At 32.8% G+C, this 23,095-nt stretch overlaps 2 protein-coding genes across 4 annotated transcripts in view; both read right to left on the reverse strand.

Moving 5' to 3' along the window:
* Window positions 1-14,127, reverse strand: part of LOC139097518 (ABC transporter G family member 20) — a 29,632-nt gene extending 15,505 nt beyond the window's left edge. The window contains exon 1 of one of the 2 annotated variants that reach the window (XM_070649391.1): window positions 14,076-14,127. The gene's annotated coding sequence lies outside the window, so the exon portion shown is untranslated. Of the gene's footprint in view, window positions 1-858; window positions 918-14,075 lie in introns of those variants that run through there. The other variant, XM_070649390.1, reaches the window with a different exon arrangement.
* A 224-nt stretch (window positions 14,128-14,351) lies between these two features.
* LOC139097551 (ABC transporter G family member 20-like) lies at window positions 14,352-23,071 on the reverse strand. Of its 2 annotated transcripts, none has more exons than XM_070649427.1 (5): window positions 23,061-23,071; window positions 17,454-17,586; window positions 17,017-17,387; window positions 16,482-16,957; window positions 14,352-15,579 (listed from the first exon to the last, which is right to left on the reverse strand). In XM_070649427.1, the coding sequence occupies exons 2-5, from the start codon at window positions 17,581-17,583 to the stop codon at window positions 14,403-14,405; spliced, it is 2,154 nt and encodes a 717-aa protein (XP_070505528.1). In that variant the 5' UTR covers window positions 17,584-17,586; window positions 23,061-23,071; the 3' UTR covers window positions 14,352-14,402. The 2 variants fall into 2 exon arrangements, with proteins under 2 accessions (XP_070505528.1, XP_070505529.1); XM_070649428.1 differs by lacking the exon at window positions 23,061-23,071 and adding an exon at window positions 18,973-18,986.
* Window positions 23,072-23,095: the final 24 nt, after the last annotated feature.

Below are 23,095 nucleotides of genomic sequence, written 5' to 3' on the forward strand. Positions count from 1 at the left end.
TCAATCACTTTTAATGTTCTATAATTACTATTTAGACTGTCCAAGCTACTTAAAATTCAAACATACAATACAGCCATTAGCCCTTAAGTCGAAGTCCAAAGCTTCTTCAGACAGAACCCAAAATCAATAACATATCCATACCAAAGCCATTAATTTACTTGGTCTTGTAATAAATGAAGTATTTAAACTATAATTAATTAAAAATTCAATCAAAAGAACTCATGGCAATCAAGTTTTTTTTGATAAGTGACTGTCAGACGTTGAAAATTAAGACACAGCAGCAAACTTGCAGTTAAAGTAAGACAAATTGCCTCATAGGAAACATAATAAAACGATTTAATATTTATGATCAGTTGCTCTTATTTTTTGTTGATGTTATTGTGCAAGGCATTTACTAAATTTAGATTCAAGTGTCCAAACACATTTTTGCCACTTCTGTCAATCATATTTTGTACTTAGAGTATCCAAAATTATATATTTTCGTAATATTTTGTACACAGCACGTAGCAACGCGTATTTTAATGATTCTAAAAGTGGTAGCGTCAACTAGTTCTTCAAGTTCAAACACAAAATGTCAAGAATCTTGACAATTTATCCACAAACATCATCGGGTGATTATTACATCAAGTTTCTATTGTTTAATTGTTGTTAAATTTCAATGATTTTTTTCCACAAAAGTCACAAACAGTGAATGTCCAATGCCACAAAATTTAATCCAAAAAATGATTGCACAAAACAATAATTTCATCACTGAATTCCTTTAAACTGTCTCCATCTTGAGCCCACATGTAAGTTTCGACATTTTTTTCATTTTTTTTTCTTTTCTTACTATAAATTAAATAAAATATTTACACTGACCAGAATTGAAGTCGCGAACCAGCTTAGTCTTTCGATGTTTATTCGCTCGCGACTAAAACTCAACTGCGGCAGCGTATAAACTCATAGTGGCATTGCTTAAGCTCCTTTTGAGTAAGTTTTTTTTTTTTTTTGATGCAAGCTTGTGCTTGAAATTTTTCACAAATCTTTTCTCTCTCGAAAAAAAATGTTTTTTACACATTAAGCATGCATACATGTAAGTTTATGGACGGAGTGATAGGCTTGCAAGACGCAATATTCAATGAGAATTGGGAATTTCTAGAAAAAACTTAATGTATGCAGTAGAAAAGAAAGAAATAAAAAAAAAGCCATTTCAAAACTCCCTTCACGTGAATGGTCATGAAATATTTTTTTATGGTTCATTTCTCGTGATTATCGAGAGTTGAGTTGATGCTGTGTCTGCTAAACTTTTTATTGTGGTTGATCTGTGAATTTATAGGAATTGTCAATTTGATTCCATTTTGGACTAACCATTTTCAACCGAAATTTCATTAAAACTTGATAGTTAGTTTCCTCAAGCTTTTCCTTCAGACTATTTCACAACTCATCCGCACCGTACCTTACATCAACAAAAGTGTGACACACCCTTTCCGATATCTTATCACGTGAAAAACTTGTTATGCGGCCACAATATATTATCTCGATTAAACAAATATCTTTAGCCTTCTTCAAGCTTTGAGTAGCTTGTGTCAGTATTTTTGCAGAAAATAAGGAAACGATTGTCAATGCGAATCTTATTGCTGCTCAATTCTTATTCTTTGTGATCTTCCGAAATTGGTTCTATTTATTGGATTATTATAATTTTTTGCGACTTTTATGTGGACATTTGGATGGCTTAATGCCAAATTATTAGATTGTGATTTGTTTGATTATTTAAGGAAATGGCACATGCTATAACGGTCATTTTAGATTTAAATAATATTTATTGTACATAGTTGAAAACCCCTTTTTTTACAAAAGTTCAGTTTGTGATTGAATTTCGAAGAATAAACATAAAAGTTGAAAATTAAATTCATTTGGAAGTTGTTTAATTGAACTGATAGCTTAATACAATAGCACATAACATAATTTGATAGATTTAAGTCACTTTTCCTACATAAATGACCAAAAATTCTGAATATTATCCAAATCCACAAAGATAAAGATCAAAAATTATAATTTATCAAACATTTATCGCAAATCTACCAAATTAATCAGTTAATCTATCAATCCTAAACAACCTTTTAAGCTAAACATTCCAAATCTCCTTAATTAATCAATTCCCAAGACATTTACTGTCACTTCCAAACATAGTTGTGTCAAGACAGCGAAATTGACTTTGATCCATTCATGTATGACCTTTGCCGTGTGCGTGAACCAAGTTTTAAACTCAATGAATCATTTAACTCAGGCGAGCATATGTCAGCAACCTTTGAAAGTCGGTCATTTGCAAGTGACCATCTGCTACAGTTTTGCAGTAAGTGTGAATCATATTATGGACTGTAACTTCTTAATGTGATTTAATGGTGATCTGTCAAGTAATTATGACAGTTTAGTTAGAGTTGAAGTCATGGGAGGAGTTAAGGATTTCAAGTAATTCCTTCCAATTTCTCTGAAAACACTCATGTATGGAACGTGACCATTTTATTGAATTAGCATAGCCAAATCATAAACATAATGCGTCATAAGGTAACATAAATTCGCAAAACTTCCTTAAGTCATCAAATATTTATCATAAAAATCATCGCTGTCCTCGCTCAAAAAACCTTACCGAAGTTGACAAAACTCAAAACTAACATAAACAGTCAGACCCCATTTCTATGAAATTAAATTCATTCGTCCTTCGCTTGAGGAAATCCGCAAAGAAGAGTTGAGCAATGGAAGTGAAAAATTTCCCATCTCTTCGGTATCATCGACACATAATCGTGGCATCCAACATCAAAAATACATTCATGATTGCAGACTGATTTATGTATTTACATAGAGTATTTCTTCTATTTAGTCAAAAATAGACACTTTCTGCGAAGTGTTATACGTTATGTTATGTCATATTGGATACAGCAATAAAAGAAACTGACCATGTTTGCTTATTGTATTCGAAAAAGAAAAAGATATCATCCTATGAATTACAATACAGTAATAATACGAGAAGTTGTCTCAACTACAACATCGTCATCTCGTCATGTGTGATTATGTCTTCTAGATAAACGAAATTAATGAAGAAAAACAGCAGTTTATGGTCATTTGTGGGTGATTAAAGCGCATTTTTTGTGCATAGAATTGAAGAAGAAATTAACGGTCAAGAAATATTTGAAAAATAACGAAAAACGACAAATTTGAAATGTAACGGCCAAAAATCTTTGAAAAATAACGAAAAACGACAAATTTGAAATGTAACGGCCAAAAATATTTGAAAAATAACGAAAAACGACAAATTTGAAATGTAACGGCCAAAAAATATTTGAAAAAAAAACGGTAAATTATAAATTTGAAATGTAACGGTCAAATATGATTCAAAATGATCAACAATGATCAACAATCTCAAGTCAGACTGATGGACAGACAGACAAAAAGCATCTAAAATATCTCAAAATTCCGATTAAAAAGCCAATGCGAATGAAATTGGGGAGAGTGAGACAGAGCCATAAATGAGCTTTTTCTTCTTTCCTTGTTATCGAAATGGCTTTGAGAGCGATTAATACCGCTTACATAAATTAGATGAATTTATGATCGCCACACACCGAAAAAAAAAAACTAAATACACTGCCTGCTGTTGAAGGTCGTCGAACAATCTCATTATGTAAAGCAATTTTTAAAGCTATTGAATGAATGGAAATATTATAGACATCTGTATCTATTGCAATTCAATTTAGATGCGCTTTTGAATTGGATTTTTTTCGAGAAACTTAATTGTTTTTTCTTTAATTTTTGTAGTGTTTTGTTGCTGTGTGTGAGCTTGAGCTAAAAATCAATTATTACAATATGCATTTAAGTTATGCATGAGTTGATTTCTGCTAAATATTTGAGATATTTCAGAATATATGTTTTTGCTGCTTTAATGCACATGCTGATGCCTCAGTCGATAGTTGTCATATTGATGATTATTTGAGATTGGTAAATAGTCGACGTACAATAGAATTGTTGAAATTGCTGCATTTGAGGAATTTACCAGCTGTAAAAAATGCAACAATAATGACAAAAAAGCTTACAAAGCGCCACTAAGTGGGCGTCACAGGAAATTAAATAAAATATTAGAGATAAACATAATGCACGAAAGGAAATAAAATGGGTCACGAATGTGGTATTACGTGGATTTATTTGATCATTTTTAGAGATGTGACTGCCATGCCCTAGTTACGGCTAGACAAGTGATAATTTTGTTTTAAACAGGTGATTTTGAAGTGCTGTTGTAGTTATGAAGTTCTTTGAGGTGGATTTGCAGTAAATTGCAGCATTTGGTAGAGCTGAAAGCCGACATGATCGTAACATGCAGTCTAGGAGATGCATGTTGACTTGTCAATACAAAATTCAGTCAGCTCTGAGCTGCCTTCAAGCTCTAGTCTAAGGAATTTATAAAATTCCTACAATTTTATTAGAATTCGACTTTGTTTAACAGAAGGCTACATTAGGCAGCGATTTAGAAGCCACACGGAGTCGGGTACGTAATCAGCAGTAAGATATGGAAGCCAGATTGCCGAAATTCGATGTAAACTGCTTCTAGCCATGTAATCTTCCTGAGGGCAATCAATGCAATACATTTTGGCAACATTGGTACAGTCATGCTTCAAATTATACTAGTCCAGAAGACACAATGTTCAAAATACCCCAGAATGACTACCTGATTCTGGCATGAGACTGGATTCAGCTAGATTAAAATCGGTCTTGCGCTAGATCGAACTCGAAAATGTCACTTTTAAGCTGTCAAATTGATAAAATTCAACAAAATTCATAGAAAACTAATCAACCGGCAGCCAAATGACCGGCAACCTTTAGCTTAATATGACTAAATGTTTCCTATTAACCAAAATCAAAGCTTTCATTTATAACTAATTTTTTGCATGCGCCAAAAATATCCCTGACCATTCCTAACGAATGTCAATGCTAATGTACATACTTTCGAATATTCATTCTAACCCTGATTTTGGCAAATAAACAACGAAATTTATGTATAATGTTAAGCTTAATTAATTGATTGTGAATACAAGTGTTCAAATGTAGTGACGTCATGAACTGGGATTTTATCATTTGCGTCATTGAGGTTCGATTTAATAACATTGATTCCAAATAGTCATTCCATAAAATTAATGAACGATTTGAAGCTTATGACGTGAGAACTAAATTTACATCCTCAATTTTTGAGCCAAAAATTCTCAGCTGTCAGTCAAATAATTAAATGAACTGCAAAAAGTTGAGCATTAATATTATTTCTGTAATTTACATTCATCACTTAGATTCCACTCAATTACAGCAGCGGCAAATAAATTCACACACAAAACAATTTTATGTGAAATAAAATTAACAACGGCAGCAGAAAAAGCTATGAAACTGAAAATGTGGGTCATGTTTACTTGAAATAAATGTATAAAGCTTTTAAACAATTTGTAATTTAGCAATTTTAGCATTATGAATACGATTTTCTTTGCGTATGATTTACACTTAATTTTTTCATATTATTCCGTGCTTTTGTGTATGAATTGAGGCAGTGGTGGTCAACCTTTGTGCCGTGGCACACTAATGGACAAGCAAATTGCCATTGACCGCATGCCATGAGCGTTTTAGTCGTGGTTTACCACCTGATAGTGTCTTGGAGCAATAAAAGTTGTCTACTTCTGGATTAAGAGGTAACTACCATGATAAACATAGTTTTAGCCAACAGACAGTGAGCATACTCATCTAAATAAGCGTTTTCATGAGTAAACGCAATCAACATAATTAAATTTGCTCAATTTTGTAATAAGCATGCTTCATGTCTGTTCCGTTGTTGCTCCATAAACTCCTCAATCAAACCTACCCTCTAAAATCATCAATACCAAAGGAACAACAGTCAATCATCTTAAATCTCAATTTTAAGGAAGTTTTGATCCACAGATTAATCCGATAGCTAGCCATTACTGTTAATCCTACAGTGACATTTCACACTTCCTTTAATCATTGAAATTAACAGCCAATATATCGGCAGTTATGAAATATTTTACTTTTTTTTGCATATTATAAAGTACTGGAAAGGTCATCGCTCATGATCACGAATTAGCCATAAAGAAGAAGAATTGAATAAATTCAAAAAAAGTGAACGTAACTGCACAAAAATGACAAAAAATTAAAGTTGTACAGCGTAAAGGAAGTTGAAAATGATTTTTAATGGTTTATGTACAAGTAATAAAGTTGTCAAAGTAAGTTGATGCTGATTTTATAGCTTTTTACGGGGATTAATGAGGTTTTAACTAGAACAGCTGATATTTTGTAAAGGAAGGTGGGGTAGCGTATGTTGAAATGTTGTCTATAAGATGGGAATGCGGGCAGTTTACTTAGAACCAAATGATGTAATTTGGATATACTTAGAAGCATATTAAGCATGGCTGGCTTTGTCAGTAGCTCCAGATTGGCACATATGACCAAAAATTAACATAATCGTCAAGTGACCGGCATTCAGTTCACAGTTGTGGTCAACCTAATTCGTGTCATGGCACTCCTGAGCATCCTGCATACCACACCGCTTATACCACATCACACAGTCTGTCCACTTTCAAGCTATTCAATCATAATTTGCGACCATAACTCAATATCACCAAATTAAGCTAATCTTAACACAGTCTAATAATTTAATCTTTAATGATCCAATCATAAAAACTAGTTCATAAAAGGAAATTTAGGACATGACGCATATACCCCAAAAAAATTCCAATAAATTTTTACATAACACTCAAATTCCAAACGTGAGACTTCACTGAATGAAATAATAATTTACATGTGAGCCAGCGGCATTTTACTCTAAACAGCAATTTTAGATTTGCGAAAATTATGAAATTGTTGATTATAGTCAAATTTGGAAGTATTTAATAATAATAAGAAGGATAACTGATTGTACATAATCCACAGATGTAACTGAATGATGATGGGGTTCATGGGGATTAGTCAAAGAGTATGAATAAAGCATGAATCAATCAAGCTATGGTTTTGAGTAAGGTAATAGTCAATCTGATTAAGATTACCTTAGAACAGTGATGGGCAACCTGTGTGTCGTAGCACACAGCTCATGGCATGTCCACGAATTATCAATGGTGTCACGGCACACAGGTTGTCCAACACTAGCCTGTAGCTACTAGAAACTGACTAATATCTTGGACAAATTCCTTCTGAACATCATAAAGTACTCAAAATTCACCTCAAATCTAGTCAGACATACTGACTCAAAATATTTAATGAACTTCCAAAACAAGTCTATCAAAAACTTTCATTATTGTGGCGTTCAAATTAAAATTCATGGTTGAACTGCTTCAAATCCATTTCAATTTCATTTCCGATTACATTTAGCTTAATAATTCATAAATGCTTAGCCGCAAGCTTATAAGAAATCAGAATCAAAAGTTTCATTTTCATGACCGTTCTGAATCCGAACAGCACAACGTGTTCGCTAGGGCACTGCTTTGTTGCCTATGATTTCGTAGGATTGTGCTCCTCGGGAAATAAGCTTCCAATCATGATTAATCGTAGAGAATCCAAAGTCTAATGATCCTACACAAAACAAGACGTTAAAGTTCCTCTAACGTGAGAATTAAGGAATATTTTGTGTGATTTTTATCAAAAAATAATTCAAAACAACCAAATTTATTCACTGTCTATGACGTACATGAACTTAAATGCTTAATTGATCATTTGATGAACTTGAAATAATGTAGTACAAGCTTGTGGATACAACTTAATATTTGTTGTATTTCTTGCGAATTAAACTGTTTTGTGCAAAATACCGAATACAATGAACGTAATCTCTAAATTGCATAAAAAACAATAAAGCAAACATAAAACAGCTGTAAATGCTCCACAAGTTGTATTCAAACTAATTTGATTTAGTGATGAAATTTGATTATGAAATTTTATGCAGAGCATTACAAATTTTAATGCCTATTTCGGTTTTAGTTCCCTGCTGGATATGAAATGAGGGAGCTTTTGGGAGTTGTTTATCAATGACGTCTGTTATTTAGTAAGATTTTTGATCCTTTCGCTGTTTCAAGAGCTAGAAGTCGACTCGGATGTTGTATGGACAAGTCGGCTAAGCTCGATATAAAGTTTGAATCCAATTCGAGCTCTGACTGTTCCTTGTTTTAAAATTTCAAAAATTCTACAAATTGAGACAGTACTGAACTTGGTTTTAGCAATTATCAAGCGATAGAGTTAGTGCCAGATCCAGTCTTAACAAGGTTCTGCTCACTTGATGTATATAACCAGAAAAGTAACTGGAAACTCTCTAAGCATTCATGTCAATTAATATGACACCATAGTTGAATACCCCTCATATTGCATATTCTTCAAACTAATAAGACATCCTTATTAGAATATTTTGCAATTAGTCAACACTTTAATTCCTTTAACCTTTCAATAAACCGTCACTAATTGAAGCTATGATCCTCCGCAAAGTGATTAAAAATATTTTAATCCACCACTGATCCATTAAATTGAATGGATAATTACTTTGATTCTTCATAAGATTAGCATTGTGAGTTACTCAGCGGTTTTTGCAAATTTATTGAAGCTTATGTGGGCAGTGATTGTTTGGAATGTGATGAATTTGAGTTTGAGAAGCTTAGTTTAAGGTTGTATTGTTTTTGAGAATTTTATTATACTGCGCTTTATTGAGGAATGTCAGGAATTCAGAGGAATGTGAAGTGACTAGATTATTGTTGTCCAAACTGTGTGCTCGGCATGCTAGTGTGAATGTCATGAACTACATGATGTGTGCGGTTTCGTTCGCGGCTTATCACCAGGATGAGCTATGAGTCAAATATGTTTGTATTACACCGGCACTGGACTAGATTATTATGAATCAATAAGCTCAACAATCCATTAAAAATGGAAGATTGGGGAACTCTGACTCCGAAGCTGACCAATTGTCATCTACCACGTGGTGTCCCTTGATTAATGAAACATCAAAAATGTCTACTCAAAAATTCCATTCTCTCTCTGATTTTCTCTACGAAAAAAAAGTCATGCGATAGAGACTCACGAGACTCATATCAAATGTCCGAATATAGTAACCTGTCTTTACAATTTGAGAGACAACAAAAAAATTCATTACACAACATTTTTGCATATTTGACATAATTTTTGACTATTCGACACCAAAAAAATCAAAAATTTCTGAAGTGAGGATGGAAGATGAAAGAGATAAGCTATAAAATTTCATCGTATTTGATAAGTCTTCAATGAATTAACGAAGAAAAAACTTTAAGTTTCTTCTGGCCGACGATCTTTTATTTTTAAAAGGTCAATAAATGCATCACTGTATTATGTATTAGATAATTTTCTTCGAGTATTATTTAATGCCTGTAATTTTCGACACGGTGAAGACATTACAATGTTTATTTTGAGTATGTTTTCTTGATATTTGATATTACTTAAGTACAAACATTGCTGCTTCTTTTGTGTTTTTTATTTAAAAGTGAATTTCGGGATGTTATCTAATGACGGCTATCAAAAGGGATTCCTGTGGCAACATGATTCCTTGCTACGTCACTGCGGAGTAACTGAGTCAAAAAGCTACGAGTTTACCGAGTAAGAATCAAAGTTGCCTAGACTCCAACGCTCGGGTAAGTAACTAGTTTTAGTCCCGAGCAGAACAATGTCTCTAAAGCGCCGTTACTTAACCGTGTTGATGACAAGACGTGAGTGTACCCTGATGGCAACAAACACGAGTGGCACAATGCGGTGAACTAGACTTTTCGCTATAAAAATGGGTCTGGATTAGCCGTCATGGTGCCGTCAGGACAACCGGTAATGTAGCAACAAAGCAGTGTCTTAGCGAACATGTTGTGCTGTTCGGGATGATGCTTGTTTTCGGTGTATATTGAAGCCAAAATATCAGAATCTACGAATCATCCTGTTTGGATGGAATTCAGAAGCTAAGATCTAGAATTGAGTTGTATGCAATCCTGAAATCAATCCCAGGATTCAGTGTATTTTAAGAACATTATATGTCTAAACTTAGAATGAACTTTTAGCACAATTTACTCCTGAAATTAATTTTGTATCAATTTTTCACTTCACATTCTTAATAAACTTTAATCTAATATTCTCAAAAATTAACATCCAAATTATCCACCGCCAAAAATTGGTAATTATCACTGCACTAATAAAATCCACACCAAATCTTCTCTGAAGAACTTTTATGACGACAACTTACTAATTTAAACTCGTGAAAACTCAATAAAATCCAATAAAATCTTAACACAGTTAATCTCAGTATGTAGCATAAGCTATGCTTGATATTGGATATTAAATTTGTTGTTATTAATTGAAGGTCTGTCTATTTGTATAATTACTAAACATTTGGTAATATGGAATGAAACTGAACATTTGAAATAGCAAAAATTCACATGAATCTAGTTGGATTTGGGGCTGTTAACTAGTTAGGTGACGGGGAAAATAGACTTGCTGACTGCATCCCACCTCAGACTCCTTTAGAAGAAATCCACCCACTCTCTGTTTGAGGTACAAAATCTCGATATCCCTAAGAGGGGGTTAAGAGCATTCCATAATGACTGAACGACCCCCATATAAGTATAACAAATTAACACCAATGCTCACATGCTTCATATATTAATATTTCTAAGTAAAAATAAGTGAAACAAGAAAAAAAAGAATTGGAAGGTCATACTGGTCATTTACTTGCTTAGAAGTTAAAAACTGTTTCTATGTCAATGCAAATATTGGAAGTTGCATTCATAAATATAAAAAAAAAAAGTTCAACAGCTTCTAGAAATAAGATCGTTAATATGTTAGATGTGTGCTTAATCGTGTGACTACTTATTACGATCTTATGTTCAGGTTTTGATATTCAAGTGCTTAAAAAGAGTTCATTAGTTTACCTTGGAACACATGAAGCTTATAAAAAAGTCATACTTAGATTGAATGCAGCAGCGACTACACATTTTATATATTTTATAAAGACGACAACAGAGCAAAAACTTTCAATGTCAAGTTAGAGATAAATGATGAAATTATCTAAGCAGATAATGCGTAATTTTTGGTGGTTTCGTGCCAAATTGACAAGACATGCTAATTAAAGTGTAATGGAAGCTGCAACCTCCTTTTAATCAATTAGGATTAATTTTGAAATTTAATGTTATTTTTGGATATAACAATAACAAGTTTATGAATTAGATTATAGAAATTTTAGATGATTACAAGGTTCCTCAATCTTGTTGATAAAGTCTTGAACTTAGCTTCTGTTTTTCATGGTAAATAACATAACCAGCTATCAAAAGAATACAGCTGATAACGATGTGACAACTTATTCTTGTTTTATCATATTGTTGTCAATTTTATAGCAGCAACAATAATAATATTATGTTGTGTGAATCCTATCAGTTATCATAGCCGATTGCCTTGGGGTATTGAAAAGTTTTTATGTGATTTTTGAGGTGTTAGATTGATGATTTTGATTACTTTTCATGCATGCATCATTAGATGTGGTATGTTTTGTTTTCTTTAGTTTGTTTTGATGTTCAATGCTACTTTCGGATGCAAAAAGTTTGATAGTTCAAACGAAGAAGATGAGATTTTGGCATTTGGTCTTATTTTGATTACAAAGGTCAAGTTAAGGTTCACAAAAGCTCAATTTTAAATGAATTTTCAATTTTTAAATTCACGAAAGCACGGAATGATTGATTTTGTCGTCCGAATTGCGCTTTTCTATTTAAAATCCGGTGTGTTTCTGGCATGGTGCTGAATTTAAACCAAATCCAACCACCAAAGTGCAGATTCAAACTGTATTGAAGTCGGACATTCGATCGATTAGCTGATTCGCGATTTGGAAGGAAGAATTGTTGATAGAGACAGTATTGCAGTATTGCATTTGGTAATACAAATTAACAAGCAATAGTCAGCGATAGGGTCAATATCAGGCGACATCTGAAGAAAGTCATGGATCACAGTGGTTCTTTATGATCAGCAAAGTAAGTAAGCAAGCCGAGTGCACAAAAATACGTTAGAACTAGTCATCAGCTGCACATTAACTTGCATTTAAGCGACTCATAACATATTCTTGTCTATTCCGGTAAGTAACCAAGTTATGCAATTCGAATCAGATTTGAACTTGACAAAACTTCATAAAAAACCCGAGCTTTCAAGAATATAAGTAACTCCTCATTCACAGGAAACATAAACTATCAATAAATCAACATGCATTATTAATGCTAATCAAAATGTTCTAGGATATAAAATGATTCAACCTTGCATAATCATGTCTTGTATTGCATTGTCTCAAAAGAACTGTCAGTTGATTTTAACTAATTCTTTATAAATTTTTTACAAAATATATATAAATTGTCTACAAAAGTCAACAAAATTCCCCAAAAATCCCACTGACATTGCTTTTCCATAAAATACAATTTGTTAAACTCTTCCTCATTGGAATCGATTAATTCTTATTTTCATCTAATTTTGTCCAATTCTATTTCCCTAAAAGCTTATGTGTCATATTTCCACACTGCATACAGCACAAAATGATTTAAATAAACGCTAATCTCCCTCATTTAACTTTACTTTATCAAGATTTTACAAGCATCGAGCTTTCAGAGCAATTGACATTTTATATCCAAAATAACTATATAAAAAAAATTATTTCGAAGGTAATGGTTCGTGAAAGAGGAAATAAATATCAGTCAGCCACTGATTACGGCTTTTATATTAAGTTCCGGTAATTTTTTTTACAATGCGCCGTTTAACTTTTCTCCGATTTTTTGTTCAAATATTTCTCGAATCATCTGTAGATAATTGCCCAATACTTTTATTTTCAGTCTCAAAATCCGGAAATGCATTTGCCAAAAATAATATTTTTACTGTTTTAGTAGCCGCATACTTGCAAAACATGAAAAAAATAACTTTTTTTGTGTAAATAATAATAACAAGTTACGAAATTGCGCAATATGAAAAAAATAAGTAAGTAAGTGTGCACTTGCTTAAGAATGTGAATTGAATTGAAAAGCAAAAGTAAATGTGCTAATAAAAAGTAACTAGAATGATAAATAAATTAACTTAGAAGACAATTTGAAGTGACTTGGAACCAAGAGTCAATTTTTGCTGAAGTGCCTGACCTTTCAAAATGACTTACGACAATCTAAAGATATTAATTCTAACAGACTAAGCAATCAAGCAAAAATCATGCTTTCATGGTCACAGAAATGTCACTACAGTACCAAAAAGCATCCGCTTTGAAAATTGCCATCAAAATCTAGAATTAGAGACTTTTTTTAGCAAAAAATCGAAGCTACTAGCACATTGCTATGTCAGATTGGTAATCATCAACCCGTGATGGCTCCCCAAGTATTTAGGATGACAATATCCGACTTTGTGGATGATAAGAGATCTCGAGGAAAGTCAAAGAGTTCCTGAATTTGATGCGTGCAAAATTACGCTAAAGTCCTTAACATTCCGAACTGGAATTTCTCGAAGGATAGAGTCGTCACAATGTCTGATTTCAGCACATTTTAACAACAAAAGTACTGAACCTGACTATGTCCTAGGTGCAGACCCTTTATCCACCACATTTGATGCTCGATAGTAAAATCTGTATTGACAGTTCAAGACAACGACTTAAAATTTGTAACTAGATTAAACTAAATTGGGACTTAATTTGTCCTTTTACTTCACAACCATTTCTACGTGACATTCATATATTAGAATTCAATTCCAATCTTAAAGTTCAACAAAATTTGTTTTCAAATTCTCAAAAATAAAGGATTAAAACTGAATAATTCAAATTGACACATTCACAATAATTTTTGGTCTATTGTTTAAAATATTTATGCATAAAAACCTGAACAGCAATTCCATAAAATAACAATTGATCACTATTATATTTAATTCCTTATTATTTCACCAAAACAAGCTCCTTTAATTGATATTAAAAGAACCAGACACAAAAGTTAATCCAGAAAAATTAATTAACGTAAATTCTCAATATTTTTTTTGTGGATGAATATTTTATTAATTGTAGATTAATTTACCACGGCACAACTAGTCTTTTTAATGTCGAGTCAACCGATCGCACAGAAATTTGACAGAAGACTGAATTTAATATTTTCCATCCATCTGATCATTGACACATAAAAGCTTGAATTTTTCTTCAGCAACTTTTGAGCTTTTTGTGACTTATGCTCACTGTTTAGTTTTCTCTCAGTTCCTCTCTTACCGGCATTTGTGCGGAGCTTTTTGAGTTGTTTACGCTGTGGATAGAAACTCACCAAAACGTGAGAGAATTAAATGAGAGAATGAAACACGTGTTGTGGTGGATATACTAAAAAAATGGTAAAAACTTTATTCCAATTTTAAATTTATGTATTTCTACTATATTTTTTGTTCTTTAAGATTCTTAACCCAAAATAGCATGAAAATACGACCCAACCGGACGCAACAATGAATCCCATAAATACTGATCTATCAGCCAGGGTATAACCCTTCTGAATAATGTTAAGCAGCGATATGCCAGGTAATGTAGTCGGTGTAATTAAGGATATTGCTTTAATAACTGAAGGCATTCCTTCGACCGGCCAAAACATTCCTGACAATACAGTTATTGGCTGTGTTAATCCAAGCAATAAAATGTGTGACTGCATTATTTCTGTGCATATACATGATATGTAGACACCAAAGAATAGCCCAGATACTCCAACAAGCAGTAACAGACTTACTACGAGGAGGTAAGATCCATAATGATGCGGATCGTAATAGAAGTAGACAATAATCAGCATCTCAACAATTTGAAGGATTTGGACGACTATATTGATTGTGATATGTGAAGCCATCATCTCAACAGTTGAAACACCAGCAAGTAATGTTCGATTCCAAAATCCTTCCTTACGTTCCGACACAAATGCACTAACTGTAAGACTTGCTGTTACATTGAATAATGATAGAATTACGAATGCTGGAACCATTGAGTGTTGGAAGTCCGATTGTAATGATCCAAAAATTGGTTTTTCAAAAACTATTGGAATGCTTTCCAAGTTCTTAGGTAGCTGACAATCTGTCAGAATACTTTCTGAGTAGTCTTTGTATACATCGTATATCCGTCTCTCAAGATATGTCGATATCTGTAAATCCGATCTATCCATATAGACTTTAATCACACTATTCTTCCACGTCTGTGGATCAGCTTCATTTGGATATCTTTTAACTTCATTATACGATTCAGTAAAGTTAGCATCAAAATAAATTATAGCACTAAGTTTGCCAAGTTTAGCATCACGAAATGCATCATCAAATGCTGTATAAAATACTTTTTCGCCTACATCATCCGTCAATTTTTCCAAAAATCGACATGATATTAAGTTGACTTCACAGACGTAATCTTCTTTGTATGCATTTATTAATCCAGGTACTTTACATTCTTGATGATTTAGAATTTCGTCATCAACAATTCCAATTTTTAAATCTTTTGGATTTCCACCAATTGAGTAACGAAGGAAATATAGTTGAATAACAGGCATCAACATCAGGTAGATGACGGATCTACAAATAAATGAATGAATATTAAGGATGAGTTATTAAATGTGGGTTTTATCGTCAAATTTAGAAATTGGAACTTCAGAAGATTATGTCGGCATAGAAAGCATGTCAACAGCTCTCTCTCCTGCTATTGTTTTTCAAAACAAATTCCTCAACGACTCAAATGAAGAAGGCTTCTATGTGAAGACCATGTGTCTGCATAGTATCCTGCATATAGAGCTGCATAGTGCCCTACACATAAAGCTACATAATGACATACATATAGAGCTACATACTGGCTGCTTCCAATTAATACTGCTAAAAGAGTTTTAGCAGAGCCTTCCTTATTTGAGTCGCTCGCACAGCTTCCGCACTTGACTATTGACAGATTATTACAGTCTTCAAGGAAATAAGACAAGTTTGTCTTTTAAGCCAGCGAAAAAGCTAACTAATTGTTCTTGGTATCATATTCTAAAACATTGCATCACTAAACGGCAAAGACTCAATTATGGCACATCAACCAAAAGTTTTAGTCAATATATAAAAACCAAATTTGAACTTCCGCGTGGAGCATGGATTGAATTTCTGATCGTAAATTCTAAATCGATCAATTTGCATTCCAATTTGAGCCAATTTCGATGACATGGAGGAAGTGATTCAGCAAATTCTATAGTGATCTCAAATAACTGCAATCCATATCCACGCGGAAGTTGAAATCAGGTTTATGGTCTCACGGAATTCCAAAAATGTATATTCTTTAATAATTTAGCTATAAAATATTCAAATTTGACATCCTATAATGTTATTTACTGTACACACGCAAAATAGTTCTTAAACTCATTATGTCTAGTCTATCTTGATTCTTTGAAATTCGAATAATCAATAGTGCCTAATCATCATATTTATCTAATAGATTATATACTCACGCAGGCTGTCGTTTTATCTGCAGAACATTTTTGACAATCAATGCATATATAATTTGCCATCTAAATCTCATATTTGAATCTTCTTCATCATCTTTCTTCCTATGATTATCAAGTTTATCATGTTTTAAGTTGTTGCAATTTATCGTATTTTTTGGTTGCATTTCAAGTCCGTTGTTGTTGATTTTATTAGCACCGATGATGATTCCTTCTGTATTCTCTTCTACCTCATCCGAAACTCCTTTCCGTAAACATAACCGTAAAAATGCTTCCTCAAGATTATCAACATTCAAACTGTTCATCACGTTTAACGGTGAATCTTCAGCTAGTAAAACTCCATTTCTCATTAATCCAATTCGGTCTGCTTGTTTAGCTTCTTCAATGTAATGAGTTGTGATTATGATTGTTAAGTTGCTGGTTCTTGTGACATTTATCATGAATTTCCAAATTTTTTCCCTCAGTATTGGATCTAGACCGACCTAAAATGTAACGGAATTAAGTATTTTGAACCTCAATTCCTAAAATTCCAAAAACTTACAGTCGGCTCATCAAGTATCAACAGCTCTGGATCATGAATCATTGATGATGCAAATGAAACTCTCCTCTGCTGTCCACCTGAACACTCTCGAATCAGTTGATCACCCGGAGGTAACTCAAGTAAATTATGCAGCATCTCATATCGCTCTCTGATCTTATCAGTGTCCATTTGAAAGATTTTACCAAAATAATAAATTGTTTCCTTGACTGTCAAGTCACCGATCAATGCCATTTCTTGTGGCATGTAACCGATTCGCTTGCCATTTTTTTGTAGTGAAAAGTGCGTTATCTCATTTCCAAAAACATTGATTTTACCAGAGTCTAAAGGTATCATGCCGATTATACACGACAATAGCGTTGTCTTGCCACAACCTTGAAGATTTTTTGCATAAAAAATGAGATTTTTTTTTTTTCAAAAATGTGTGACTTAAAACTTACCAGAAGCACCCATCAATCCATAGATTGACCCTGGTGATATTGTCATGTTAAGTTGATTGAGGACAGTCCTATGATCATTCTTCTTATGTCCATAAAATTTGTAAGCATTTCGTACTTCGACGACATTCATTTTCTGTAAAATTGGTTATTGGTAAAGTGTGAGGATTAGTTCCAAAATAATTTGAGGTGCTCTGAGGTATGGATGGGCTTGGTTCACTTATTGCGTTCAGGAGGCAAGTAGAGGGAACTAAATTCAATTTTAGCAATAAAAATTTCAAGAATTTGATTGATAATTCTTGAAAAAAGTCCGTTATTCTGTAACGTAATAAGTGAACGGTCTCTATTGCTGCTTGTGGATTTACTGGGCTTATTATTTGATTTTTAATTAGACAAATGTCTTGCAATAAATCTTGCAATAAAGTGTGAGAAAAATGTTTGCTAATTGGGTATTAATAAAATATCACTTCTGTAGTAGCTTAACGTGTGCATATAGAATTTGGACAAATTAGATGACGGAGATGGATGGCATATTTGAATATTCAAATATCTGCCCAACCTTAAAATTTCTGTCTATTGCAGTAGAATAGCAAAAACTTTTGACATATAGATTAAATTAAGATTTTTGTGATTAATCATACGGTATTTAATGCAGCTCTCGCTCTTTCCTATGTATCTGAGCTAGAATTCTTGTAAATGCTGTTTTAAACTTGTTTAATTGGGAATTTGATGCATATGACATTTACTGAAATTTGTCGTAGCTATTTTTTTTTATCACCTATTTTAGATAGTTGTCTTGATTCTGATAAAGTCAGTCTAAATTTTATTTGATTTGTTCATTTAATGACAGCAATGAAGATTTAATCAAATTCTGGAACTGTGTCAAAGCAAGTTCAACTCAAATCAGTTGGAACTGACTACAAGTAATGAATCCGGTTGTTTTCGCCAAGTGGGTGCCACTTGGTTCCTAGTATACTATTATCTCGTCGCCGTGGTGGCAACATTTTAAAGAGTGTCGATCGGGTAAGCATATGCAAAAGTTAGTCAACTAAAATTGACTTGAAATCAGTTGTCAGCTGCTCTTGTATTATCTAGAAGACACGCGGCGTAGAAATGTCGAAAAATTCGACATTAGATTCGCGTGACTCTCACAATAGTATTAGTGCACACTCATCAGCATCCTAATTTAGGTGAGTACAATCATTGTCTGTTAGGGCTAGAATCAATTTTCATGCACACAATGGCTTGAGGCTAGAGTCACGCTATCCTGGTACCAAATTTTCGTCCATCTATTTTGATAAAATCCATTTCCATAAATAACATGTGTTTTCCGGGCTATGTATAAATCTATAACACGATTACTACTGTCATCAACTGCTTCATTGATTAAATTATCTTTTGTCACGCAGAATTTCGTTAATGAACTGAAACCTCTATTTATCATGCAAATTATTAATAATATTCAAATTATATCTGGTTTATAATAGACGCAAAATAAAGTTATTTGCAAATATTCTTATACTTAGCAGTTAAACCTATACTTCCATCGGCTACTTCATGTGGAGCGTAAATTGAAAAATAATCACAGCCATTTAACAATTGCTGTTGATTCTTTTGTTCAATATTAAATAAATTTATTATCCTTACAGTATGTCCAAAATTCCCCCAACCTTCATTGTTCTGTACAGAATGATTTAGGAGTGTAAAATAATCCTAAGTAGGGAATTTTCCAAAATATAAAGCTATTGTCATTCTATTAATAAATTATTATGGTGTATATGTGAAGCATGACTTTGCTTAAATTTTGGCTGGACATCTTCAAAAACCCAGAACTTTTATGGAAAAAAATTTAAATTTAAAGATCTTTGATTCATTTATTGGGGGAAACATGCACACCTACCTAGATGATATTGCAAAAAAAGTTTGTAGTTTATTAAATTCTGGTTTTTACAGTTTTTGATAAAATATTAAAATGTGTGACTGCATTCTGTTTATGTCATCAAAGAATTTAATGGATCGTGCTTCACACTTTAAATGTTACTATCAAGATTGACATTTGAAACTTATATAACAAGCAAATTCCGAGCAACACAAATTGAAGATAAGACTCAGTCAAAGTTAGTTAACTACTTCCATTTGGCAGCCAACTTACTAACTTCGCTGGCTGTGCAGATCAATTATGATCCATGACCTATTTTGGCAGATTAACTACAGTTAAATAGGCTGTAAACTGCCATGTCGCAGAATCTTCTTCATTTGTGTCAATCGGGTGTAAACCGATACCGAACAGCACAAGGCAATGAAAAGGCATGAATGTGGCCTGCAGTCAGCGTTGTGCTAACCAAGTGCTGAATTGGTTTCAAGAACACAATAAATCCAACTTTTTAAGGAATTGACGCAGCTCAAGTGATAGAAATTCTCAATTGTGTTCTCCGGGATAGTGTCTGACTAAATGTTGATCATGTCATAAGCCAAAGATTTACTTTTAAGATACTCAATAAGTACGCGACGTAAACAAAATTCTCTTTTAAGTCTCCCTGTTGAGATCAATTTCAGCGTATTATTGATAATAAATGATTGATGGCTATTCAAATTTTGTTATTTGTTTTTATTGCTAAATTCTCGATTTAGTTGGTGAATTTTAGTTACGATTGATATTAAAGGAATGAGATAATTTTGTTTTACAATACATGCAGTCAACTGAACTTATTCCTTATTTCTAAATTTTTTGCAACACGAGACACCTAATTGTAATCCTCGACTGACACCCAGACAACATATGCATGATGCATCATTGCATTTCCAAAATATTCGGATATTTGGGACAGTACTGGCTCATATCAAAAATTGTATGAATCCTAATTAAACATTGAATATTTAAATCTATAAATTCATAACGACAAAGGTTTCTTGAGCATGTCTACCATAGACAGCATGGCGAGAACTCTATTTGAAAATCCTACCAATTAAGCAATTAGTAATGTACAGCTCGGAAAACCTAAGAATCATTCCAAAATCAGATTAAATTTTGATTCAGAATGACGAATCATATAAGGAAGTTGTATAAGACCATCTGAGCTTCGATAGGAAATACAGATATAGAAAAAATCAAAATTTATTGCAAATGGCACAAGCTGAGAACCAGAAAGAATTGAGAAATTATTTAAAGATATGCAAAGTAAATTGCAACCTGCTGTGTTTATAACTTTTGCATAATAAACTTGATTCTAAATATTTTTTGGAAAATTTTTGGAAATAAAGATTAAAGAAGGTGTGTCTTTGGCGGTTTAGGGGTCGGAATCTGAATTTTTTTTAAAAAAAATCGTTCAATTTTCTTGGGATTTTCGTGAAAAATTCTCAAAATCTACATCTAAATTCTAAAACTAGACCACTCGACGCGTCCCTACCCTCAAAATATTCTTAGTTACCCCCTGCATCCCAAAGAAGTGAAATTGGATGAGAATTGACGAGAATTGACGACATTCTTTCGGAATTACAAAGCAACTGCCCATTTCAAGCTACTCTCAACTATCCATTGACTTCTCAAGTGCTGCTAATTGTCATTCAACTGCTTTGTGCCAAAAAGATTATCTAATGGACATTAAGTCCAACTATGATGACATTATTCTCAACAAATTACATGAACCTTGACTCAGTCCTCGGTCCGCCATTATTACATCTCCAAAAAACGCAAAAAAATCATAAAATTCGCGATTATAAATTCCGACGAACCCAAAATTTGCATATCCAAAAAAGTTGCTGACTTTGAAGAAATATTTGATGATGAGCTTGAATGTAGGTCAAGTCGAATGAATTTTTATCAGAAATGTTAAGCTTCACAGTAAATCCACAATAAGCACTCAATTTCTCTTATGCTACAGCATAAATATGTAACTTTTCTTTCTTTTCTTGTTAACAATTACATGAAGAACAATAAAGCTTACAAAAATTTTTATTTCCACAGTCTGCTGCTTTCACATTTATAATATAAAGTATAACAAGACAGTTTATGTCACCGAAAATAAAATATATTGCAGGTCTTATACCGTTTTGTGATGTTTTCTCAAAGAAATCGCGAAAAGAACTGAGCATGATGGGACTTGATTTGGATCACAATAAAAATACGTAAGTTCTTCGCTTCTCCAAAAAAATAACAGTGTGAGATGAAAAGAGAAGAACTGGTTGTTGTCTTTTTGGCAATATTATGAATTATTTGTGTTAGTTATGCATAAAGTATCTCCATCTTTGTCATTCCATCATCGTCTTCAATCAGCTGTTTCATTGTTGTCTTTACATGCGATGGTATTGTTTGGGTATGCGTGAAACATACCAATTTAGATTCAGCCATGTGCTACAGTGAGTAAACAACCAGGGGAAATAACTTTGTAGTTTTTATACAATTATTAAGTCTTGATGCTTAGTCAGTTTGAGTAGAAAGCTAATGGAAGAAAATTGGTTGGAAAATTTGATAGAAAGTTTGAATTTATCTGTGATTGTTGTTTTAATGCTTTGATAGAGATTTGATTGATCTAATTAGATGTTGATCTAGTTTAGATACTTGGTGAGTTATTGGTTAGTGGTAAATAATGCAGCCAGGTTTGTAAGGCGGTATACCACCAAATACAACGAAAATATATACAATTACAGCCACACGATGCGAAATTTATATGATAAACCAGTGCTGGACTACCTGTGTGTCACGGCTCACTAATTTATTGCGAAAACTCTCAATTATTTTGGAAATTTTCTTCAAAAAACTCCAAAATAAACAATTTTTCAAAATATTGGCACAACTAAGGTGTGCCGTGACTTAAGAAATGTTGCCCACAACTGTGATATACAGTCGGCCGTGTTGTCCCACCTTGTTTCTGAAGCTTACATTTTACAACAATATTTAAAAGACTGATCAGCAAATTTGCTTATTCATGTTCTCGGCATTATTTACAACAAAATGTTTGAAAAATCCCAAAATAAATCTTAAAAAACATTTCAAACTTGATATTTGAGAATTTAAATGTATTATATCCTCAGTGTTCATGAGTTCTGTTTTGTTTGGGTTTTTTGAGAAATGTTATGGATTTTTTTTTAAAACAATTTTGATATACTCTGGATAGTAAATGACAACAGCGTCAGAATGATATAGCTTTTATTTAGCTCCAACTTGATATCACGCTGCTGAATTCGAAGAGTATGTCCATCCAACTGTTTAATGACAACCAATTTGTTGTATTAATTCACAACTTTAAAGCGTTTTCATGAAAATCATTCAATAAGCTATTTTGTGAGGTATGATTATTGAGTTATCATACTGCTTAACCCAACAAATGATGTAATGTCCCCTATTTTGTATACTTACTCCCACTATTCTTGACATATGCTTTCAAAGTGATTCTTTTCAATCACTTAAAAGATTGAACTCAACTTTCATGAGCTTAAAATATTGTAACAATAAAGGCAAAGACTAGCACAAGGATTATCACACGTTTTACAAAATATAACACATTAGAAGGTTTTCAGTTTTATGAATGATCATGTATGTTTATGAAGTATTTATAAAAGCTGTTAGAAAGCCTTGAATTTCACATAATTGAAGACTTTCTTGTAAATTACATGAAGTTTTAGGGATTGTACACTCATGACATTAC

The sequence above is a fragment of the Chironomus tepperi genome, unplaced genomic scaffold (assembly GCF_022539635.2).
Source record: "Chironomus tepperi strain 1889 unplaced genomic scaffold, CSIRO-AGI_Ctep_v1 contig_424, whole genome shotgun sequence".
NCBI classification, from domain to species: domain Eukaryota; kingdom Metazoa; phylum Arthropoda; class Insecta; order Diptera; family Chironomidae; genus Chironomus; species Chironomus tepperi.

What these genes read in the sequence shown, in the direction of transcription:
- LOC139097551 (XM_070649427.1), bottom strand. Translation starts at nt 17,583, where the DNA reads ATGAATGTCGTCGAAGTACGAAATGCTTACAAATTTTATGGACATAAG. An exon ending in TGGATTGATGGGTGCTTCTG is followed by an intron (nt 17,388 to 17,453) that starts GTAAGTTTTAAG and finishes AAAATCTTCAAG; the next exon opens with GTTGTGGCAAGACAACGCTA. An exon ending in TGATACTTGATGAGCCGACT is followed by an intron (nt 16,958 to 17,016) that starts GTAAGTTTTTGG and finishes GTTACATTTTAG; the next exon opens with GTCGGTCTAGATCCAATACT.